At 44.2% G+C, this 20,756-nt stretch overlaps 1 protein-coding gene across 3 annotated transcripts in view; it reads right to left on the bottom strand.

The window, feature by feature from the left end:
- LOC122554990 (ralBP1-associated Eps domain-containing protein 2-like) overlaps positions 1-20,756 on the bottom strand; it is a 39,821-nt gene that overhangs the window by 7,763 nt on the left and 11,302 nt on the right. For 2 of the 3 annotated variants that reach the window (XM_043700499.1, XM_043700500.1), the window contains exons 4-6: positions 7,902-7,985; positions 3,757-3,896; positions 2,867-2,972 (exon numbers count right to left, since the gene is read on the bottom strand). In XM_043700499.1, the coding sequence (XP_043556434.1) occupies positions 2,867-2,972; positions 3,757-3,896; positions 7,902-7,985 (330 nt within the window). The remainder of the gene's footprint in view (positions 1-2,866; positions 2,973-3,756; positions 3,897-7,901; positions 7,986-20,756) is intronic. The other variant, XM_043700501.1, reaches the window with a different exon arrangement.

Below are 20,756 nucleotides of genomic sequence, written 5' to 3'. Positions count from 1 at the left end.
TTTGTATTTAGGCTTCCATCATATTTTCCGTCTCTATCTGTTAACTGTCTGGTGAGGTAATTTATTGCCACAGGATGAGATTGATTAAACTATATGATATTGTAACACCCATAACAGGTACCTACCATGGTTCAGTAAGTTGCAAACTGGCTTTCAAGTTAGAAAGTGGCGAATTTAAGTCCCACACCAGAGAATTCAGTGCACAGTCTGAATTTCCTGTGCAGTCCTGGGGGGAGGGCTGCATCATAGTGCGAGCTACTTGTGTTCCTCCAGCTGGTGGAACTGGCAGCTAAACCTCTATATAGCTCTTCACTAAAGCTTAAAAACTCTGTCAAATAGAGTAGTATTAGTTCTGAAAAATAATTTGTTTGGTTTGCTTAAAACATTAAATTTTGCTGCTTTCTGCCCTGTGGGTTTGTGAAAGTGTTAACACATCAAAAAGTAGCCTTCAGTCTCCCTTGAATCGAAAAGATTAACCAAGTGTTGATTTTTACGTTTAGAGGAAGTCATGCTTCAGCTACATGAAGTCCTGGCTAGACCACACCTGGAGCACTGTGCACAGTTCTGGGCAGTACACTTTTGTAAGGATATACTGCAGGGTAGATTTACTCACATAATACCTGGATTCCAAGGTTTGAGCTTCAAGGAGAGATTCGACAAGGCTCGGGGATTGTACCCTTGGAATTGAAAAGGTTAAGGGGTGATTTAATCAAAAGTTTAAGATACGAAGGGGAACAGATAAGGTAAATGGGGAGAGCCCATTTCTGTGGATTGGGGAGTGAAGGACTAAGGGCACAATCCACAAAATAGAATCATAACTCTGCAGCAGAGACTGGGAATCACTTCTTCACATAATGGGTTTTGGAAGTTTGTAAGTTGACTCCTTTAAATAGTTAAACCAATCGTTAATTGCTGGATGCTAGATTAATTGTTCATTTTAAAACTGACATGGATAGATTTTGTTAAGTAAATGTTTTAAGGAATATGGGACAGAGGCGAGTATTTTGAAGTGTATCACAGATTAGTCACAAGCTCATTGAAAGGCAGAATAGACTTGAGGCACTAAATATTCAAGCTCCAGTCCCTATAGTTAACACTGTGCTGAAGTGGTCACTCTTGTGACTATTAGTTGGCTGTTTGATCTATAGAAATAGCACAGATAAGCCCAATATTATCCTCACCCAAGCCCCAGACATTTGACATCTCATGGAAGGTTGTTGAACAGAGCTCAGGAGTCAAACTCTGGTCACCTTTTCACCCACTGCACAAGGTGGTGTAGCTTGCCTACTGTCCATCTACTCCCTAGGGACTTCTGCTTCTCTACCAAGCTTCACAAACAAAGGAGCCCCTAAACTGACCAGGAGAGGTTTCAATGCCAATAAAACGAGTGAGCTGATATTGTCTCGAGATATTACCAGCACAATCACGGTACAACTAACATTTCACCTCTCTCCAAGATAATGCAGCTTACTACAACTTAACTCTCCTTAGTTAGACATAGGACTATCATTAAAAGGAATTGTGCTGCAAAACAGATTTCACAACGTCTATCACTAGGGCCTGTAGCCAAAGAGTACATCAGGGCCCATCAAGTAGAGCCGGAGGCATCACGGGGGCCTGGTGAATTCTGTTCCTATCCCTGATTGTTGTAGTTAGGTGCCTAGCAGTTCACAGTTGCACTGACTCTGCCAAGTGGTCATAAACCATCAAAAATGGGGCTGTGAATGCAAATGCTTGCTTTTACAAGGGATTAAGTAGTTGACGGGTGTAATAGCAAAGAAATGTGTTGGGAGCATGGCTGGCAATACATTGACAAATGGTCTATAAAGGGTCATGAGTGAAAGGGCATAGAAAGGGAAATGAAATGCAGTTTGAGGGCATAGGATGGCATGGAGGAGGAAGTGGCATAAGTTGGTGTAGTTAGGATAAGGATGAGGGAGGAACTGGGATTTTTGATTGTTTTTTAAAAAAAGCAGCTGCGAGAAAGAGCACAGCACGTCTGTGCAGTTTACTGGGTAGAGGGCCCAGCGCACACTGGCAATCCCTGCTCAAATCCCAGAACAAAAACCAAGCTGCCATCTGGAGAACTTTAGATGAGATTCCCTACAGTATGAAAACAGGCCCTTCGGCCCAACAAGTCCACACCGACCCTCTGAAAAGTAACCCGACCAGACCCATTCCCCTACCCTATATTTATCCCTGACTAATGCACCTAACACTATGGGCAATTTAGCATGGCCAATTCACCTGACCTGCACATCTTTGGATTGTGGGAGGAAACTGGAGGAAACCCAATCAGACACAGGTAGAATGCGCAAACTCCACACAGACAGACAGTCAGTGAGTCTGTCCTGGGACAGTGGCTCAAGAGTGGAAATTCAAACTAAACCGTGCAACCTACAGTCTTTGGCAGTGAGGTGGCTGTCAATTCTCCAAACACTAAATCATTAGCTCACTGCTTGTTCAGAAATAATCTTTTTAATTCAAAAGCAGTAGGCAGGTAAAACGCATGATAATTCTTAAAGTGTCAAAACAGTAAAGGGAGTGAACTACACTCTTAACAATAATTTCTCAACATTAAGACACTGCAAGGTGTCCAATTCCATCCCAAGACTGGCATCATTTGGAAGGTGAGGAGTGAAATACCAGCCCAATGTATTACCCAGGTCGCGACAACAGCATATCCACAAACATTGGTATATCCATCGTGCTTATAGCAAGACAATTTAGACTTGGGTAAATCAGTACTTATAAACAAATATACTAGTTGTATTAAAAATAGATGGAATTTTTGCTGCGATAAAGAGTGATCTGCTTTTACAGCAACTATAACATTCAACTCTCCAGCTCTGTGCGGTTATCTTACTTTGAATTGCTGCTGTAGTTCACCATTCAACCTGACCAGAATCATATTAGCCTCCTTGTTTTTGCGAACAGCTGTCTGAATGGCTTTTTTATGCTTGGAAGGCATTCTATAACAAGAAACAAAAAGTTATTTTGTTTTTTTTTAAAAATGATAATGAAGGCAGTCAAATCCATAATCATTTTCAGTTCAACATTTCAGTGAGTGACAAATTACACCTGTAATGGGGATCGCTGATCATTGACTGTCAACAGGTAAAGTCTGAGAGATGGGGGCTTTATGCACAATTTTGAAGTTTCAGGCAAGTTGGATTTTACTCTCTTCCTGAAAAAACACTCCCATCATCTATCCATGATTATTTGGTTTGCAAGAGACCTTTTCTTGCTGATCCAGGGTTATGTTTTGCATGGCTGTGCGGGTAAGGATTAATGTCTAACACACAATACAACTAGCGGACTCCGCTGATATTAATCTGAGGTCAAACAGAGTTGAGAACCAGCACTCCACACTGAATGGAGGATTTATCCTGCACCTTTCTGTCAATAATGAATCCCCTTTTTTGTGCCTTTCTTTCATGACTAATAAAACAGGGTTTTTGAATTGGGAATTTTTTTAAGCAATGCAGAGTAAGCAGACACAGCTGGTCTAAGGCCACATAACTCAGCTTTTGCTGGTGACCTTTAACTTCTGGAGGAGTTGAAGCTCTGTACAATACACTGTCCGTTTCTTTGGGTTGCACATTGTACATAGTGGCTACTTGTTTTCCACTTACTTGAAGTGGTACAACGCTGAGATAACAGTACGGAGACTACAGCTAAAGATCGTAAACGTTGTGCACTAAGATTACGTTAATGCTCTGAATGTCTGCATACTAAAAGCAACACAAATATTACCTTTGCAATGGTTGGTGCGGTTTTGCATCTGGTGCGGAAGTCGAATTCAGTCGAGGCAACTGTTCCTGACTGTCCCCCTGGCTTTCAGGCCGGTGTTTTCTACGAAGAGGTTTTATTGGAGGCTGGCGAGATTTCACATCCTTCATGAAAAGAAAAAGAGCCACTTTGTTGGTTATTCTTCCCTCACCACTTGATCCATTGTTATATTTCCAGGAACACCACAACGTCAAAACGTGCCCGAGTTTGGATTGAGAAAGACTCATTTGGTCTTTCCGGTCTCAGCCAGTAGGTGGCAGCGCTCTCGCTTCTGAGTCAGAGATTTGTTGGTTTGAGCCCCCCTCTTGGGGGGGGGGGGGACATTAGCATGTAATCTAGGCTTCAATGCAGCACTGGAGGCAGGCTAAAATGTCAGAGGCAATGAGCAGAAGCTTCCCAGGCCCTAATCGATGGGGTCATTGGCAAGAAAAATTGGGAAAAAAAAATCGTGATGGAAAGCAAGGAGCTTTGCAACACCGATAGCAAAAAGACCCATTTTTCCAAACAAGTGTTGAATGGCAAGATAAAATTCTCATGAGCAAAGAGATGCATTAACATCTCACAATGGGAGGGAGGCCATTCAGCCCACGTATCTGCAGCTCTTCACACGAGAATAATCACCTCATTCCCATCTCCTGTTTTCTCCCCATACCCTGCACACTGCTTCTATCCAAATAATCATCTAATGCCCTCCTAAATGCCTCAACTGAATCTGCCCCCAACCATACTCAAGACTTGCTAATTTGTGGGTGTTAAGCTGAGCCCTGGCATTTCTCACACTTGACTTCTGGTTGGGAGAAAGTGAGAACTCCAGATACTGGAGCCAAGTAGGTATTTGGCACTTGGGGCCCTCCCCCCTGCCATTTATCTCTCAGCCTTGGCACCACCCTCTGGAATGGTCCTATCTGTCCATCTTCCTCCCCACCTATCTGCTCTACCCTCCTCTCCAAACTATCAACTTCACCCCCACCTTCATCTACCTATCCCATTCCCAGCTGCCTACCCCCAGCCTCAACCCCCCTCCCATATATCTCTCAGCCCCGTTGGCCCACAAGCCTGATGAAGGGTTTATGCCCGAAATGTCGATTCTCCTGCTCAACGTATGATGCCTGACCAGCTGTGCTTTTCCAGCCCCACACTCTTCGACCTGACCTCAGGTTACCCATTTAACCAAAGTTCTGATAAGTTGGGTGAACTGGAGAGGGGCAAGCAGAAGAATGTTGATGAATGGCCTGTGCCGACAACCTACACAGCTTTAGCTGGTTGATATCCTGCAATGAGCTTGACAGTACTGCCCAGGTTTTGAAGTTTGTTGTTTTTACTCGGTGCAATGGATGGGTATTTCTGCCTTTGACACATGCGCAGTTCAATATGGAAATCCAAAAGTTGCGAGTCCCAGAGCATGTCAATGGGATGCACTGCTGACTTTCCCACTAATGGCAATCTTTAGAAGTTAGTGAACTGACAGGACCTTGTTTTTTTTACACAATGTGATATAATTGTTAACTCCTCTGGAAAAAAAAAGTATGTCTTATTGATAACTGGGTTTTCAATAGTGTACAAAACCATAACTACTGTTGAATAGTCTCTTTGGTCCTGAAAAGAAATTTTGTATTTGTGAATAACAAGTTTTATGTAATAAGTTTTAGTGGAAATAAAGTTTTAATTTTTAATGCACATGGTCCAAATTTTATGCCATTCTCTGTAAAACTGACAAAACAATAAAGACTAATTGGTCCATTTCACCTCCCAGTTTACTGTCAGTGAGAATAATTCAATGGGATAGTTTATGTTGTTTGATGACATCACTGCTGCTGGATGTCTGGAGAGCCAGATCCAAATTAATGTTGGGAAAGGAGGAATCCACACCGTAGACAATAATCGATTCTGTGGGGTAGCCTTTATTGTTTAGGTTAGTGGTATGCATGATCATTTCACTGCTGACTATAAAATCGGAGACTATATAAATGTTTGATTGCTATGCTGACCCATTGGCTTCCTGCACACAGCAAAGAAACCAAGAGGAGATTTGACCAAGGGGCCATTCCATTGGGATTCAAAGGGATTGGATGAGGATTATTCCACTGTTTGATGAGTCAGTAAATTGAGGACATAAACTGAAAACCACAGGGCGGCACGGTAGCTCAGTGGTTAGCACTGCTGCCTCACAGTACCAGGGACCCAGGTTCGATTCCTGCTTCGGGCGACTGTCTGTGTGGAGTTTGCACATTCTCCCCTTGTCGGTGTGGGTTTCCTCTGGGTGCTCCGGTTTCCTCCCACAATCCAGAGATGTGCAGTTCAGGTGAATTGGCCATGCGAAAGTGCCAATTGTGTCAGGTGCATTAGTCAGGGGTAAATATAGGGTCGGGGAACGGGTATGGGTGGGTTACTCAGAGGGTCGGTGTGGGCTTATTGAGCTGAAGGGCCTGTTTCCATACTGTGGGGAATCTAATCTAATCTATTGGTAGTGACAGAGAAATGTTTATAGGCACTGACCTGGGACACAATTAATTGGTATTTGGAGAAGTGTGCGCTGACAAATGAAAGTCAGCACAAAATCATCTCTGACCAACTTGATAAGATTTCTTCAACAAAGTAATGGAGCGTTAATGAGATTGGGTGATTAATGTGCATGTAGACTTTCAAAGGGCCTAACTGATGGTGTTAGCAAAACTAAAGCCCATGGAATTAACAGGATAATGACAGCATGCTTACAAAACTGGCCAAGGGACAGAAAGCAGGGAGTAGTGGTGAACATTTGTTTTACAGACTGGAGGTTAAGTACACAGTGGTGCTTTTTGGGTTTGTTACTAGCCCATAGCTGTTTTCATTGTGTTTTACAATTGCTTATTCAGGACATAATTTCATAGAGAAACTGTTTCCAGAGACAGAAGGAAGGACTAGTAACTAAAAGTTTAGGTAAAGGTAAAAAAGGTTCAGAAGAGATGTGAGGATTTAAAAAAAAACCCAGAGTGAGTTAAGGTGTAAAATACACTGCTTGGAATGGTGGTGGAAGCATATTCAATAGTAACTTATATGCTGGATAAATAGGTGAAGCAAGGATATGGGGAGGGATTCATACAAAATCTCCAGGAAATGAAAAAAAGCGCACAGTAAGAAAAGCCCCTGTCTGTCCTTGGCTTCCTGCTATGGGTGGGGGTGTCATTTACGTCAAGAGATACCCATCAAAACACAGCAACAGGAAGAATTTCAAACAGTTTAATAACAAAAAAATCATGTACTTGAGAAATAAAATAACTAAGAAAGGTGGGTGGCAAGGGCAGAGAAATGGAACAAGGTGATTAGATTTCACACCAGAGTCAATGCAGACTTAACAGTTCTTGCTTTGGTGTCCAGTTCAGCCCGAAGCTTGGTTTTAAAGCTCTCTTTAAAGAGGAATTGATTCACTGTGTGTAGTAACATGAAACAAGTGAATGCAAATAGGCAGCTTATCCTTGTCCTCACACAATTATTTCTTCATTCACTATGTCCTTGTAAACTAAGCTATGGTTTTTGTCCTGGTTTTGCTGCTGGCCACCAAATCCCTCCAAACAGCCCAATTTCTACCTTGCTGCTTTTGTATTTCTATTCGGACAATTTGCACATAGTTGATGCCAGATGCTTCACCCATAAGCTTCCCCTCATTCCTTAAACGCCAGAACTTTCTTTGAGCAAATAGAAGCATGAAGTAACATAGCGAGAAAAGAAATTTCTGTCTCTGATTTTTCGCTGTAGAGAATGGTGAATAATAGATTAAGAAGTCATATTGTGTCTGAGGCTATAAACTGCAGACTATAACTAAGCAGTGACAAAGACAATTATAGGGTTACAAAGACCATAACTATTCCTTAAATTCAGAAATCATTAATCAGACACGTGTTATGTTGAGCATACATTGCCTTAAGGTAGGGTTTAAGTTAATGACATTATGTGAGATTGTTGCCTCTATTCACAAGGAACCCCGTCTCTTTTGCTGATGTTTTAATTACTGACAGGGAACCAGGCGCATAAACCATGAAATATACTCCTTCGAACTTTGACCTGGAACAAAAGAAATTAAAAAAAAATTGATCTTGCAAATATCAAATGCTTGCACATTCCGAGCTAACCTTAATTGGAGAGCTATTTTCTTCTCCAAGATTACTTGGTCTCGTCACTCGAGAGGATAGATCGGTTAATGATTCTTTGTTGGCCTACAAAATCAAGTGTACAACAATGAGTTCTGGATTAGTTTTCCACAGACTACCTAGTTGAAGATGAGATGAGAATGGAATTTCTTTGGTCAAACCTTTGGGTCATCTGACCTCACAATTCCTTACGTAGCTCAAAATGGTGTTTTGTTTTGTAACACTCTTGAGATGCCTTGAGATGTTAAAAAGGTACAAGACGTGGTGGTGCAAGCAGCTAAAACAATCCAAAGTGGGCAAACCCTCAGGAGGCCAGAGCAGGAGAAACAGAACAGGAATGCAAAGAAATTCAGATGACCCATTTCAGAGGTCTTTGCTGGGACCTAAGGGCTGTGGGGTCATGAATCGGTGGAAGTTGAGTTTTAAAAAATTGTGGTGCGGGGGGTTGGGGGTTTCAAGTTGGCATCCTGGCTTCTGGGACTGTTTTAAATTATTTACAAGCAGATGGTGAGGAGAGAGTGGGAAAGCTTCTTGACTCCAATTAATAGCCTGTTAAACTCTGTATGGTGCCTGTCTGAAAGCCTACAGAAAATTGCTCAACCTCTTGGCTTGCCATGGAGTTCTCTGTTGAACTCAGCAAGGCGGCCACAGCCTCCAGCAGGGTAGGTGGCATGCCTACCTGCTTGCCTCTGGCACAGGCACCACACTGACAGCGCCATTCTCTTGGCTGTGCCTCTGATTGAATTGAATTTATTGTCACGTGTACCAAGGCACAGTGAAAAGCTTTGTCTTACGAGTAATACAGACAGATCACAGAGTTAAGTAGCATAGATAGTAAATAATAGGTAAACAGCGGCAAAAACAAAAACACAGGTACAGGTGAATGTTAAGAGTTTGAGAGTCCATTCAGTATTCTAACAACAGTAGAGTAGAAACTGTTTCTAAACTGGCTGGTGCATGTGTTCAGGCTTCTGTACCTTCTCCTGATGATAGAGGTTGTAGAGAAACATTACCAGGATGGGATGTATCTTTAAGAATGCTGGTGGCCTTTCCTTGACAGTGGGCCTGGTAGATGGATTCTATAGATGGGAGGTTGGCCTTTGTGATTGTCCAGGCTGAGTTCACCACTCTCTGTAACCATCTGCAATCTTGAATGGAACAGTTGCCATACCAGGTAGTGATACATCCAGACAGAATGCTCTCGATGGCACACCTATAAACGTTGGCAAGGATATTCACCGTCATGCCAAATTTCCTCTGCTGCCTGAGGATGAAGAAACGTTGATGGGCCTTTGTAACCAGTGTGTCCACATGAAGAGTCCAAGAAAGCTGGTTGTGGATGATGACTTCCAGGAGCTTGACATTCACCACTTGTTCCACCTCTGTGCTGTTAATATATAGGGGGGCATGAGTAAATCCCGCCAAAAATCAATAATGGGTTCCTTGGTGTTGCTGGCATTGAGAACTAGGTTGTTCTCAGTGCACTATTTTTCCAGGTCTTCCACCTCCCAACTGCAGTCTGTGTCATCGCAATCTGAGATTCGACTGACTATGGTGGTGTCATCAGCGAACTTGTAAATGGCATTAGTCTGGTATTTGGCGATGCAGTCATGGGTATACAGTGAGTACAGTAGGGGGCTGAGTATGCATCCCTGGGGGGCTCCAGTGTTGAGTGTTAGTGAGGATGAAATATTGTCCCCAATCTTCACTGATTGTGGCCTGTGGGTCAGGAAACTGAGGATCCAGTTGTAGAGAGTGGGGCTTCGTCCGAGATAAAGTCTGTGATGGTGGTGGTGTACCCGCCCAAGGTACCTGCGGACTGTTTGAACATGACCCAATCAGCTGATTCCAGACAGCACCGGAGTTGATCCTCTGCCTCCTCCAACCAGCACTGGGCCTGTATCCGCGAGGGGGTCTCCTGCTTGAGCTTTTGCCTGTAAGCCGGGAGAAGGAACATGGCATTGTGGTTGGAGTTCCTGAAATGAGCTGCTGACCTGAAGTTCCTGAATTGGCCACTGACCTCAGCTCCCAGCCAATTTGGTCATTTGAATTCAAACATCACGCTCCCAGCACAATGCAGCTTGGGTGCCTGGGTTGGGACTTGGAATTCCTCTGCAAGAACACATTTCCAGTCTCACCTGGAGGAAGAAACCCTTACTTCTGCGTGCGAACGATCACCTCATCACAAAGTTTCAGGGAAAGGAGGGAGGAAAGAATTCACATTCACGTAGCAGCTTTCACATTTACAGATGTTCCATAAACCTTCACAAGCAGCGAGTGAGTTGTACTGTACAGTCACTGTCATTGGGCAGCACGGTGGCCCACTGGTTAGCACTGCTGCCTCATAGCGCCAAGGACCCAGGTTCGATTCCAGCCTCAGGCAACTATCTGTGTGGAGGTTGCACATCCTCCCTGTGTCTGCATGGGGTTCCTCTGGTTTCTTCCCACAGTCCGAAGATATGCAGGTTAGGTGAATTGACTATGCTAAATTGCCCATAGTGTTCGGGGATATGAAGGTTATTGCATTAGTCAGGGGTAAGTAGAGGGAATGGGTCTGGGTGGGTCACTCTTGTGGGGCTGAAGGGCATGTTTCCACACTGCAGGGATTCTATGATTCTATTCTATGTTGCCAATCTGCACATAGCAGGGCCCAGAAAGGAATTTTGAGATGAAAATCTTCTTGCCTCTATTCTGACAGCCTCAAACAAAGTAGGAAAGTGGCATCAGACTCACAGGATACAGTTTAACCAAAGGAAATCAAAAACTAATCTCTCAAAAAATGCAATAAAGCTGCCAAGAGTACAAGTTAACTAGAAGTATGGTCCCATTGGTTGTGGTGCTATTGGTTGAGGGATGCATGTTGGCCAGGACACCAGAGGAATTCCTCTGTTTATTTATATTTGAATGGTGCCATGGGATCTCTTATTTTCACGTAAACATGTGGATTTAACGTTGCACCCGAATGACAATGTAGCAACTCCCTTGACATTGCAACAAAGCCCTGGCCCACATGACGGAATTTTCAGAGTCAGAGACAAGAATGTTGATAACCCTGTTGTTTCTGGATGCTGCCCATGTGCTATTGTTTGGAGGCCCAGAGGAGGAGAAGGTTCCTCTGTCTGAACCTGTGTTCTTGCTGTGTTGCACTTCCCTGTTTTCACAAGCCTCCCACACGTTGCATATTTTGGCTGAGAAGATGGCAAATGACATACTACTCTGCACTTCCATAATTACACAAAGTTGATATTCTTCAAGTTTCTATCCCACAATTGCATACAAACTCTACCCCATTAACATTAATGATTCTTCCCTGTCATTTATTCATTTGTAATCTATACTTAGGAGTTACAAGTCAATTTTATTTTAGACAAAAAAACAGAATTTAACGAAATAACTGCATTTATCTAAATGGTAGTAAACGGGGTGGTCAAAATAAACATTTTAAATAACCATTTAAACTCTGGTTGCTGTTTGAATTGTTATTTGAAGTTACTCTGTTTAAAAATACTGCTACATCTGTTAAGTGCACCATCTGGTGGTGAAACCATAGATTACGATCCAGGACTCCCAAACTTATCCCAATTACTGACAGCCATTCCACTTTGTAAATGTACCGGGATACCATGATTAGCTTCGAACCCACAACATGGATAATCACCCCCATCTTTCTCACACAGCAGCTGAACTTTTGGCTCATCTACCGGTAGATCAGATGTTCAGGTCAAAGTTTCAGAGCCTTGGATTGATGAGTGGCCCCAGCATGGGTCAGCACTCCAGTTCAGATTATTCCAGATGCTCCCGTCTTACAACCGGAACTTCGGAGATTGATGGCATAAGGCTTGGACACCACTGATCATCTTACTTGACCCTGCCCTTGACAACACTGAATTTTACCCTAATGGGTACTTGGTATAGTAAAACAGCAATAAAATCCAAAACCTGCACCATGATTTTGTTTCCAGATGGAGTTATTCAGAGCACATAATCCAACCTTTCTAAATAAAAAGCAGCCATTTTCTCCAGACTGGACAACAATGAAATTGGGGTGACATTATTAAATGTAAAATCATGAAGTGTACTAAAACACAGTGATGCAGAGTAAATACAGAAAAATGCTTTCACATCTGCTACTTCTTCAGTTTGGATAGCCACCTGGATGCTGGTCTATATTTACATCACCACGACTCTCCTCACCTTTGCAGTATCGCAGACCCAGACGTGAGTGAATTTGTGATTCTGCTGTTAATACACAGGCAGACTGTTGATGCAAGAGGTGAGACACCAATCTCATCCTCCCGAAAACCGAATAAACCACATGCCAAGTGTGAAAGTGCTGCCTGCTCTCTCTACAAACATTGGTCTTCTGGCTTTTCAAATCAGCACCAAATCCTTTTTAGGTGGAGTGTGATTTTTCACAGAAGGTGACATAACTTTGCCACTCCAGCTTTCCCTACGTACTTTAATTTTCTTAAAGCCTTGGTGATGCCCCGTTACCTAGGCTTCTGTAACAGGTCAACAGCTGGGCTAACTACACTTGGCAGAACCATGGCATTACATTTCTGCACCATATGCTTGTGACTAAATGCAGCTCTGCCATTTTCAAGGGCCGGTATGAGTGGGCAACAAAATGCTGACCGTGTCAGTAATGCCCACATTCTGTCAAATAAAAAAAAGTTAACATGCAGGCTTGGATCTGTGTGCATCAGTCAAAAATACCTGCTCTTTAAAACAACTGACTGAAAATGATGGGCTTGCAAATACAGAGCAGTAAAAGCCTGTACATTTTGAGATGGCTGAATCAGGGCCAATATCAGGTCCTGGAAGAAGGGTCAGGGGCAGAAAGCCACCAGGGGAACAGAGATGACAACACCATCTGGGTCAGGTAATAGCCAGCCAAGTGTATTGCTGTTCATGAAGACATACACACTCAAAAGATTTGGAGATGCCGGTGTTGGACGGGTGTACAAAGTTAAAAATCACAACACCAGCTGTAGTCCAACAGGTTTATTTGGAAGCACTAGCTTTCGGAGCACTGCTCCTTCATCAGGTGGTTGAGGAACAGTGCTCCGAAAGCTAGTGCTTCCAAATAAACCTGTTGGACTATAACCTGGTGTTGTGTGATTTTTAACTTTGTACACCCAAAAGAGGGGGGTTAGAAGGGAGTTAAATCAGGAAGAATAAACACAAGAGAGGAATCCTGGCAGCAGATTAAATTGCTGTTTGCTAATCATTACAGTAAGTCATAAACAAATACGGTGACAGCAAAGGCACAGCAACATAAAAGATCCACGGTTGGAACCGTCATGGTTAAACACTTTAGCAGGTCAGGCGTCTCACTGACTGGGCCCAATTTTAACTCCGTGCAAGTGGCTGGGCTTTAAATGAGTTAAAATCTCAACCAAAATTGTCTGCGCTGTTTAGCAGAAAATTAGCTTAGAAAATAATGAAGCAGAATTTGAGCCAAGATTCATCCAATGTTCAGGGATGATTCAAAGGCTGGAAGTGGAGGGTGCCCTGATATAGTGGAATCTTCCAGGAGAAAGTGAGGACTGCAGATGCTGGAGATCAGAGCTGAAAATGTGTTGCTGGAAAAGCGCAGGTCAGGCAGCATCCAAGAAGCAGGAGAATCGACGTTTCGGGCATGAGCCCTTCTTCAGGAGCATGAGCCCTTCTTCAGGGCTCATTCCTGAAGAAAGGCTCATGCCCGAAACGTCGATTCTCCTGCTCCTTGGATGCTGCCTGACCTGCTGCGCTTTTCCAGCAACACATTTTCAGTTTAGTGGAATCTTCCCATCCACTGAAGGACATAAGCCAGTCAGTTTTAAAAATGTGGAGAGAGAGAGAGAGAGGGGGAGAGAGAGAGAGAGAGAGAGAGAGAGTGAGTGTGTGAGAGAGAGAGTGTGAGTGTGAGAGTGAGCGTGAGGGAGAAGGAGATTCTCAACATCAAAATAAAAAAAAACCAGCCAATTCTGCAAACAACGTTTGAACAGTGGGATGTGAACCTCAGGAGTGAGTGGTGAGTGGCTATTTGCATTCTAGTAGTAACTAATCTGCATGCATTTGCAATCTATTAGTACCTCATCTTGATATGATTTTTTTCCTATTCTCCCACATGCTGGTCAGAAACTAAATGGCACGAGTTTCCAAAATGATAGTCAGGGAGGGTTCTGGTGAGCCCAGTTCATCACCTTCTCTGACCCAACAGCTTGGACAACAGTCCCCAATATCCAAGGTACACAATGACCACATGCCCCATCAGCAGAGGTTTGGCATCGGACACATACCCCCAGCCTCACCACATCATGACACATCTCTGGCTGCCAAGGCACTGTGGGGAAAGACCATTGCCTGAGGTGTTCCTGCTGAAGTTAATTGGTGGCCTGTTCAATTATCGGACTCTCTTACTGCTTCAATCCATTCAACTATCGTCTTGTACGTGTAAGAGATGCCTTTGTTTTGCTGGGATAGAGTCAAACTCAAATGTTTCTTTGTTTATTTGATATGCTACTGTACAAAACCAAACTGCACTTGTGACAATATCCACATACAAAGACATTTTTAATGAATAAACCAGATTTTTGAAATATATATAAAAAAAACCTCTGGCTCAGATCTCCACTAAAATGCTGCAGTATTGAGCTGATCGGGACGTTGACTGTAGTGCAGCTGCCAGGAAAGTCTGTATGCAGGTACAGGATCCCAACTCCACAGTCACAGGCAGGGGGTGTTGCTCAGGGCTCCTGCTTGGTCTCCTAGCACTCACTCACTTCGAGCTGACTGCAATGTTCGCTGCACCTCTGCCGTGCCTATTTGCACTTTGCGGCTTCTTCCCTAATATTAAATATTCACCGCTCCTTTACTTTACCTTGCTGTTTAGCACGGACACAAAGCCAAGCAGGTTGTCAGCAGTGATCAGTCAAAGGGGGTGAGCATGTTGCTGTGTGGCACAGTGCCATGGCAATGTCACACCAACAGCATGCGCCAGCAGCTTACACTGCAATACACTGTACAGGCTGCAATCAAATGGCCATGCCTGGCAGTCTATAGGGAAGCCATTTTCAGGCAGGTTGAGCAGAGGCAGCCTTTAGTGAGAAGGTACTGACACACTCAGTCAAGGGCAGCATCTCATATCAGCCGAGGGACCTGAACTCGGTCAGTCAGCACCTGGAGTCAGTAAGTCAGTGTCAGGCCTTCCAGATCACTGTTGTCCAGGGGTGGAACACAATCAGTCCTGTAGTTCCTGTGTACATACTCACCCTACATTAGGGGCCTGGTCACTTTGGTTGGAGTTTTCTATCAGAGACAGGTGAATGGGTCAGAGTCAGATTTGGAGGTCTGCTCAATGAAAGCTTAAGTGGGTTTTTTTTGGGGGGGGGGGGAATGCTGTAATTGATGGTCACAAACATTCTCCTTTTATCGGAATGGGATGGAAGGAGATGGAGCAGCACAGTTGTTTTCAAAAGCAGCGGCAGGATGAGGGGTTGGGAGTTAGGTAATGTTGGGAGATGATACGTAAATAAGTTGGATGCTCCATACTGATGAGGTTGATGAGGAGTGCAAGGAATAAAGAAACATGGAGGCTCAGCACAGGTTGCTCGGCCTTGGTAGGCCTCGGCCTGGGGACCTGGGTCCCCAGAACATCACCTGGCTCTCTGGAGTAATGGTCTAGCGATAATACCTACCACACTGGTATTGTAATCCTTATATTCTCCTGCTGGGTTTGCTTGGATTGGCTCATGCTGCATTCATCAAAATAAGGTCCCTATGTCAAGGGGCTGTGTCGAGGTGAGGGGAACACTGACTGCTCACATTAATAACAACCTCTTCGGTTTCAGATGGTTCCGACACAGGCTCATCAGAACTGTGCCCTTGGATCCAGCCATTGGACGGAGGTTAGTGTTGCTACCACTGAGGGCAGAGGGGCAGAGAAATGGAGAATGAACAAACGTGTCAGCCCAGGTCTGGCAACAACCTCCAGCGGATGGTCAACAGCCTCCACAAGAATTGACAGTCTGCTCAGGATGCAGAGGAGCTACAGGAGGTCAGTATTGCTATTCCCTCCCATTGTGCGAGGTACAGTGCCACCACACAGACATCCTCAGTCTGAGGACATGATCACAGAACTGTGTCATCAGTGGCAGTGGGACCTGAAAGGGGCAGTGGGGTGACCATCCTAAACCAGTGGTCGTCAAGATGAGAGTTGCAATAATTCATGGAACTGGCTGCTTCCATGCAGCTACTGGGGACCCATGTGAACACCTCTCGACCTTCAGCCCACAAATGCGTCACGACTGCTATCGATGCAATTGATGCCAGATCACACCATGACAAAGGGCAGTTCTGCAGCTCAGGCAGTGGGCTTTGCTCCACACCCCACCCCTTAGTCAAAGGTGCAAGAGCCTCAACGCACATAGAGTGTGCCATAGCATAACACTGCTGATAGTGCGGCCAGAAAAGGGTTCCATTCCATCAACATACAAGTCATCCATGGTCATCAGTACCACAGGCTAAACCTCTGCTCCAGGGAGCCTGGAAGCTGCCATGGTGCCTGTATCCTTGAGAACTCCTATGTTCCTGTTTCAACAGTTGGATGTCTTACAAGGATGGTTACTGAGTGATGAGCGCCACACTCTGACCATGGCTGATCACTCTGGCCCGAAACGTCTATTTTCCTGCTCCTCGGATGCTGCCTGATCTGCTGTGCTTTTCCAGCACCACTCTAATCTAGACTCTGGTTTCCAGCATCTGCAGTCCTTGTTTTTACCATACAGCCAATGCAGCCTATTCTTCAACCAGGCCCACAGTGCAGCAGACAGCATGCCGCCTGTAGAGGAGGCTTTGAAGTTTGGTTCAGTCCAGGGGAGGGGGGTGGCTGGTAGTACAGTCCAGACAGATTGTGTTGCACAATCCCAGCATACTCTGCCTGCACAAGGAAAGCGGGCAAAGCTGAAACGTTGATGAACTGGGAGAGTGAGGAGGAGCAGCAGGACATTGAGTGGGAGAACCATCACATCCAGTACAGCAGAGCAGTACAGCAATTGCAACAAGCCAGGTGATATTTCAGCTTGCAACAGAGGAGAGCTGGGAGCAGGGAGAGAGCATTCACTGACCGCAGATGTGTAACTGTGGGAAAGGCAGTCTGCAGCCCCTTTTGTTCCCAGAAGCTAATGTAGTTTTTCTTTGTTTCTTTTTCTTGGTTTGCTCCTGTTGAACATTTTCAACTGCGACTCCCACATTGACCCCAATGGGAAGATGTTACACTGAACTCTGTCTTGGGGAATGAGTTACACTCCCTTAGACAGTTTTCAGAGTGGGACAGCGTTAAGGATGGGTAAACTGAGTAGTGTGGTTCTTATAGCTCCTGTTACAATAACAGTCAACCAGACAGGTGATGTAAAATAAGAATATAGTTACAAATGTGAACTTGTATTTGTAGTGTCACTCGTGCCATTGATGTGCCCTTGGAAACAGTTCTTTTGGTTCCAACCTGACCCAGTGGATGCCAACACTTGACTCGCTTTTAAAATGGCACCAATGTCTTCAATCCTGGGAGGTGCTGGCTCTGACGGGCACATCAGCCATCGATATTGAGAGAGGAGGACCACAGAGATCAGGTGCACAGAAACTGAGGCAAACTGTGGATAATAGCATGGAATATGGCAGCTCAGGGGCTCAGTTTGATTCCAGCCTTGATTCCAGACTATCTGTGTGGAGTTTGCACATTCTCCCAGTGTCTGTCCGGGTTTCCTCTGGGTGCTCTGGTTTCCTCTTGCAGTCCAAAAATGGGCATGCTAAATTGCCCATAGTGTGCAGAAATATGCAGGGTAGGTGGGTTAGCCATAAGCTATGGGCGGCACAGTGGCATAATGGTTAGCACTGCTGCCTCACAGCGCCAGAGACCCGGGTTCAAATCCCGCCTCAGGCAACTCTCTGTGTGGAGTTTGCACATTCTCCCTGTGTCTGCGTGGGTTTCCTCTGGGTGTTCCAGGTGAATGTGCAGGTTAGGTGAATTGGCCATGCTAAATTGCCCGTAGTGTTAGGTGAAGGGATAAATGTAGGGGAATGGGTCTGGGTGGGTTGCGCTTCGGCGGGTCGGTGTGGACTTGTTGGGCCGAAGGGCCTGTTTCCACACTGCAAGTAATCTAAAAAAAAAGTAGGGTTACAGGGACGGGATGGGGGTGTCTGGGTGGGATGTTCTTCGGAGGATTGGTGTGGACTCCATGGGCCGAATGGGCTGCTTACACACTGCAAGGATTCTATGATTCCATGGTAATTTGCTAGAGCCCACAGAAAGAAAATCTCCATGAAGTTCATCAAAATTTACACTTTGCTTATTTTTGGTAAAATTCACCTCATGGTGTGCTATCCAACTGTGGACAGTATTCAATCAGGCAATTATTCTGATTAAGATTGAAGAGTAGAGCATGGCTGGGATTGGTCAGGTTCCCAGTAATCGTTTGTCACTGAAATTGTGATGCACATTGCATGTTATTTAGGGTAGACACTAAAAGGAGAATTAGAAAGGACTTGAATGCACACTCCAGTTGCCACAGTGTCCTGCAATCAATGACATGTACCCTGCAACGCTCATCTTACAGTCTGTCACTTTGTTTAGTGGCTAATCTGAGGTCTACAGACATTTGGCTTAAAATGAACATGAGCCGTCTTCAGGCAGTAAAGAATAGCAAGGGAATGGCTGGGGTCTTTTTTTAAAAAAATTCATTCAAATGACGTGGATGTAATGTCATTGACCCGACTTGCATTTATTGTCCATCCCCAGTTACAGTGAAGCATCAACTATATGGTTGAGGGCTTGGGGTCACATACAGAACAGACCAAGTCAACAGTTTCCTTCCCTAAAGGTCATTAGTGACCCAGATGGATTTTTCCTGGCAATTGACAACTGCTTGTTGGCTATCATTAGACAGCTAATTTTATTGAATTCAAATTACACCATCTGATTCAAACCCAGGTCCCCGAGGTTTTTGGATTCACAGTTCTAACACTAATGGCCACTGGACCATTGCCTTCCCACTCAAAGCCATTTTGAACTACTTATTAACGGGTGCACAGAATACTCTATGTGCAAAGCAAAAGTGCTCAATGTAACGATGTAATGTTCAAATGGAACATTGCATCAATATTAACAACACTTGATGTGATTGCGACACATCTTTGTCCACAGACTACCAATTATTCTGTCTATTCATTCTGGTGTCAAACAAGCAGTGCAGCATCATATAGAAGGGTGAAAAAAGGTGAAATTGTCAGGCAGATTGAATAGATTAGGCTGTTATTCCCCAAAGTAAAGAAGATTAAATATTGATATAATTGAGATGTTTTAGATGATTAATTGATTTGAAAAGATAAATAAAGAGAAACTATTCTGTTTGGCGAGGGGGGGAATCTAGAACGAGAGAAATGATCTTAAAATCAGAGCTAGGCCCTTCAGAGGTGATGTCAGGAAGTCCATCTTCACACACGGGATTGTGGGAGGCTGGAACTCTTATCCCAGCATATGGCCAAGGCTGGATCAATTGAAAATTTCAACCAGAGGGGGATTGATTTTTATGAGATCAGAGTATGAAGGATTACTGAACCAAGACAGATAAATGGAGTTAAGACACAGACCAGCCATAACTAAATGGTGGATGTGGCTCATGGGGCTAAATGACCTGCTTCTATTCCCATGTCCCTCTTTAAATGGTGTTAAAGAGCAGATTCACTCGCAAAATGGCCAGCATTTTTTTTGTTTGGATAGCTAGGAACTGGCACTGTGTCATGGGCACATATCAGGGGAAGAGGTTTGCTGCTTAATTCAAATGCAAGTGCCCTGTGGGCAATTTCTGAATAAAACTGTTCTTTTTTTGAGTTGAAGAATTAGATTTTAAAAATACCTCATATCTCAGTTGGTTTTGGATATATAGCTCTACATAGGTTATCACAATTAAAGTAATTTAGACTCAGAGTCATATATCACAATTAAAGTAATTTAGACTCAGAGTCATAGAGATGTACAGCACGGAAACAGACCCTTCAGTCCAATTCATCCATGCCGACCAGATATCCCAACCCAATCTACTTCCATATGCCAGTACTTGGCCCATATCCCTCCAAACCCCTCCTATTCATATACTCATCCAATTGCCTTTTAAATGCTGTAACTGTACCAGCCTCTGGCCGCTCATTCCATACACGCACCACCCTCTGTGTGAAAAAGGTGCCCCTTCAGTCTCTTGTATATCTTTTACCCTCTCACCCTAAACCCATGCCCTCTAGTTCTAGACTCCACCACTCCAGGGAAAAGACCTTAGCTAGTTATCTTTTATAAACCTTTCATAAACCTTTTATGACGCTCCAGGGAAATCAATCTCAGCCTATTTGCCTCTCCCTGTAGCTCAAATCCTCTAATCCTGGCAACATCCTTGTAAATCTTTTCTGAACCCTTTCAATTTTCACAACATCCTTCTGATAGGAAGGAGACCAGAATTACAAATAATATTCCAGAAATGGCTGAACCAATGTCCTGCACAGCCGGACCATGACCTCCCAATATTCTGACCAATAAAGGAAAACATACCAAACAGGGTCCTCTGAAATAGTGTCATCTGCAAACTTATTAATTCTACCTCCTACATTCACATCTAAATCATTTTTATAAATGACGAAAAGTAGCGGATCTAACACCAATCCTTCTGATACACCACTGGTCGGAGGCCTCCAGTCTGAAAAGCAACCCTCCACCACTACCCTCTGCCTTCTACCTTCAAGCCAGTTCTGTATCCAGATGGCTAGTTCTCCCTATATTCCATGAGATCTAACCTTGCTAACCAGTCT

Source organism: Chiloscyllium plagiosum, chromosome 12 (assembly GCF_004010195.1).
Source record: "Chiloscyllium plagiosum isolate BGI_BamShark_2017 chromosome 12, ASM401019v2, whole genome shotgun sequence".
NCBI lineage: Eukaryota > Metazoa > Chordata > Chondrichthyes > Orectolobiformes > Hemiscylliidae > Chiloscyllium > Chiloscyllium plagiosum.
This window is presented reverse-complemented; position numbering and strand designations above follow the sequence as displayed.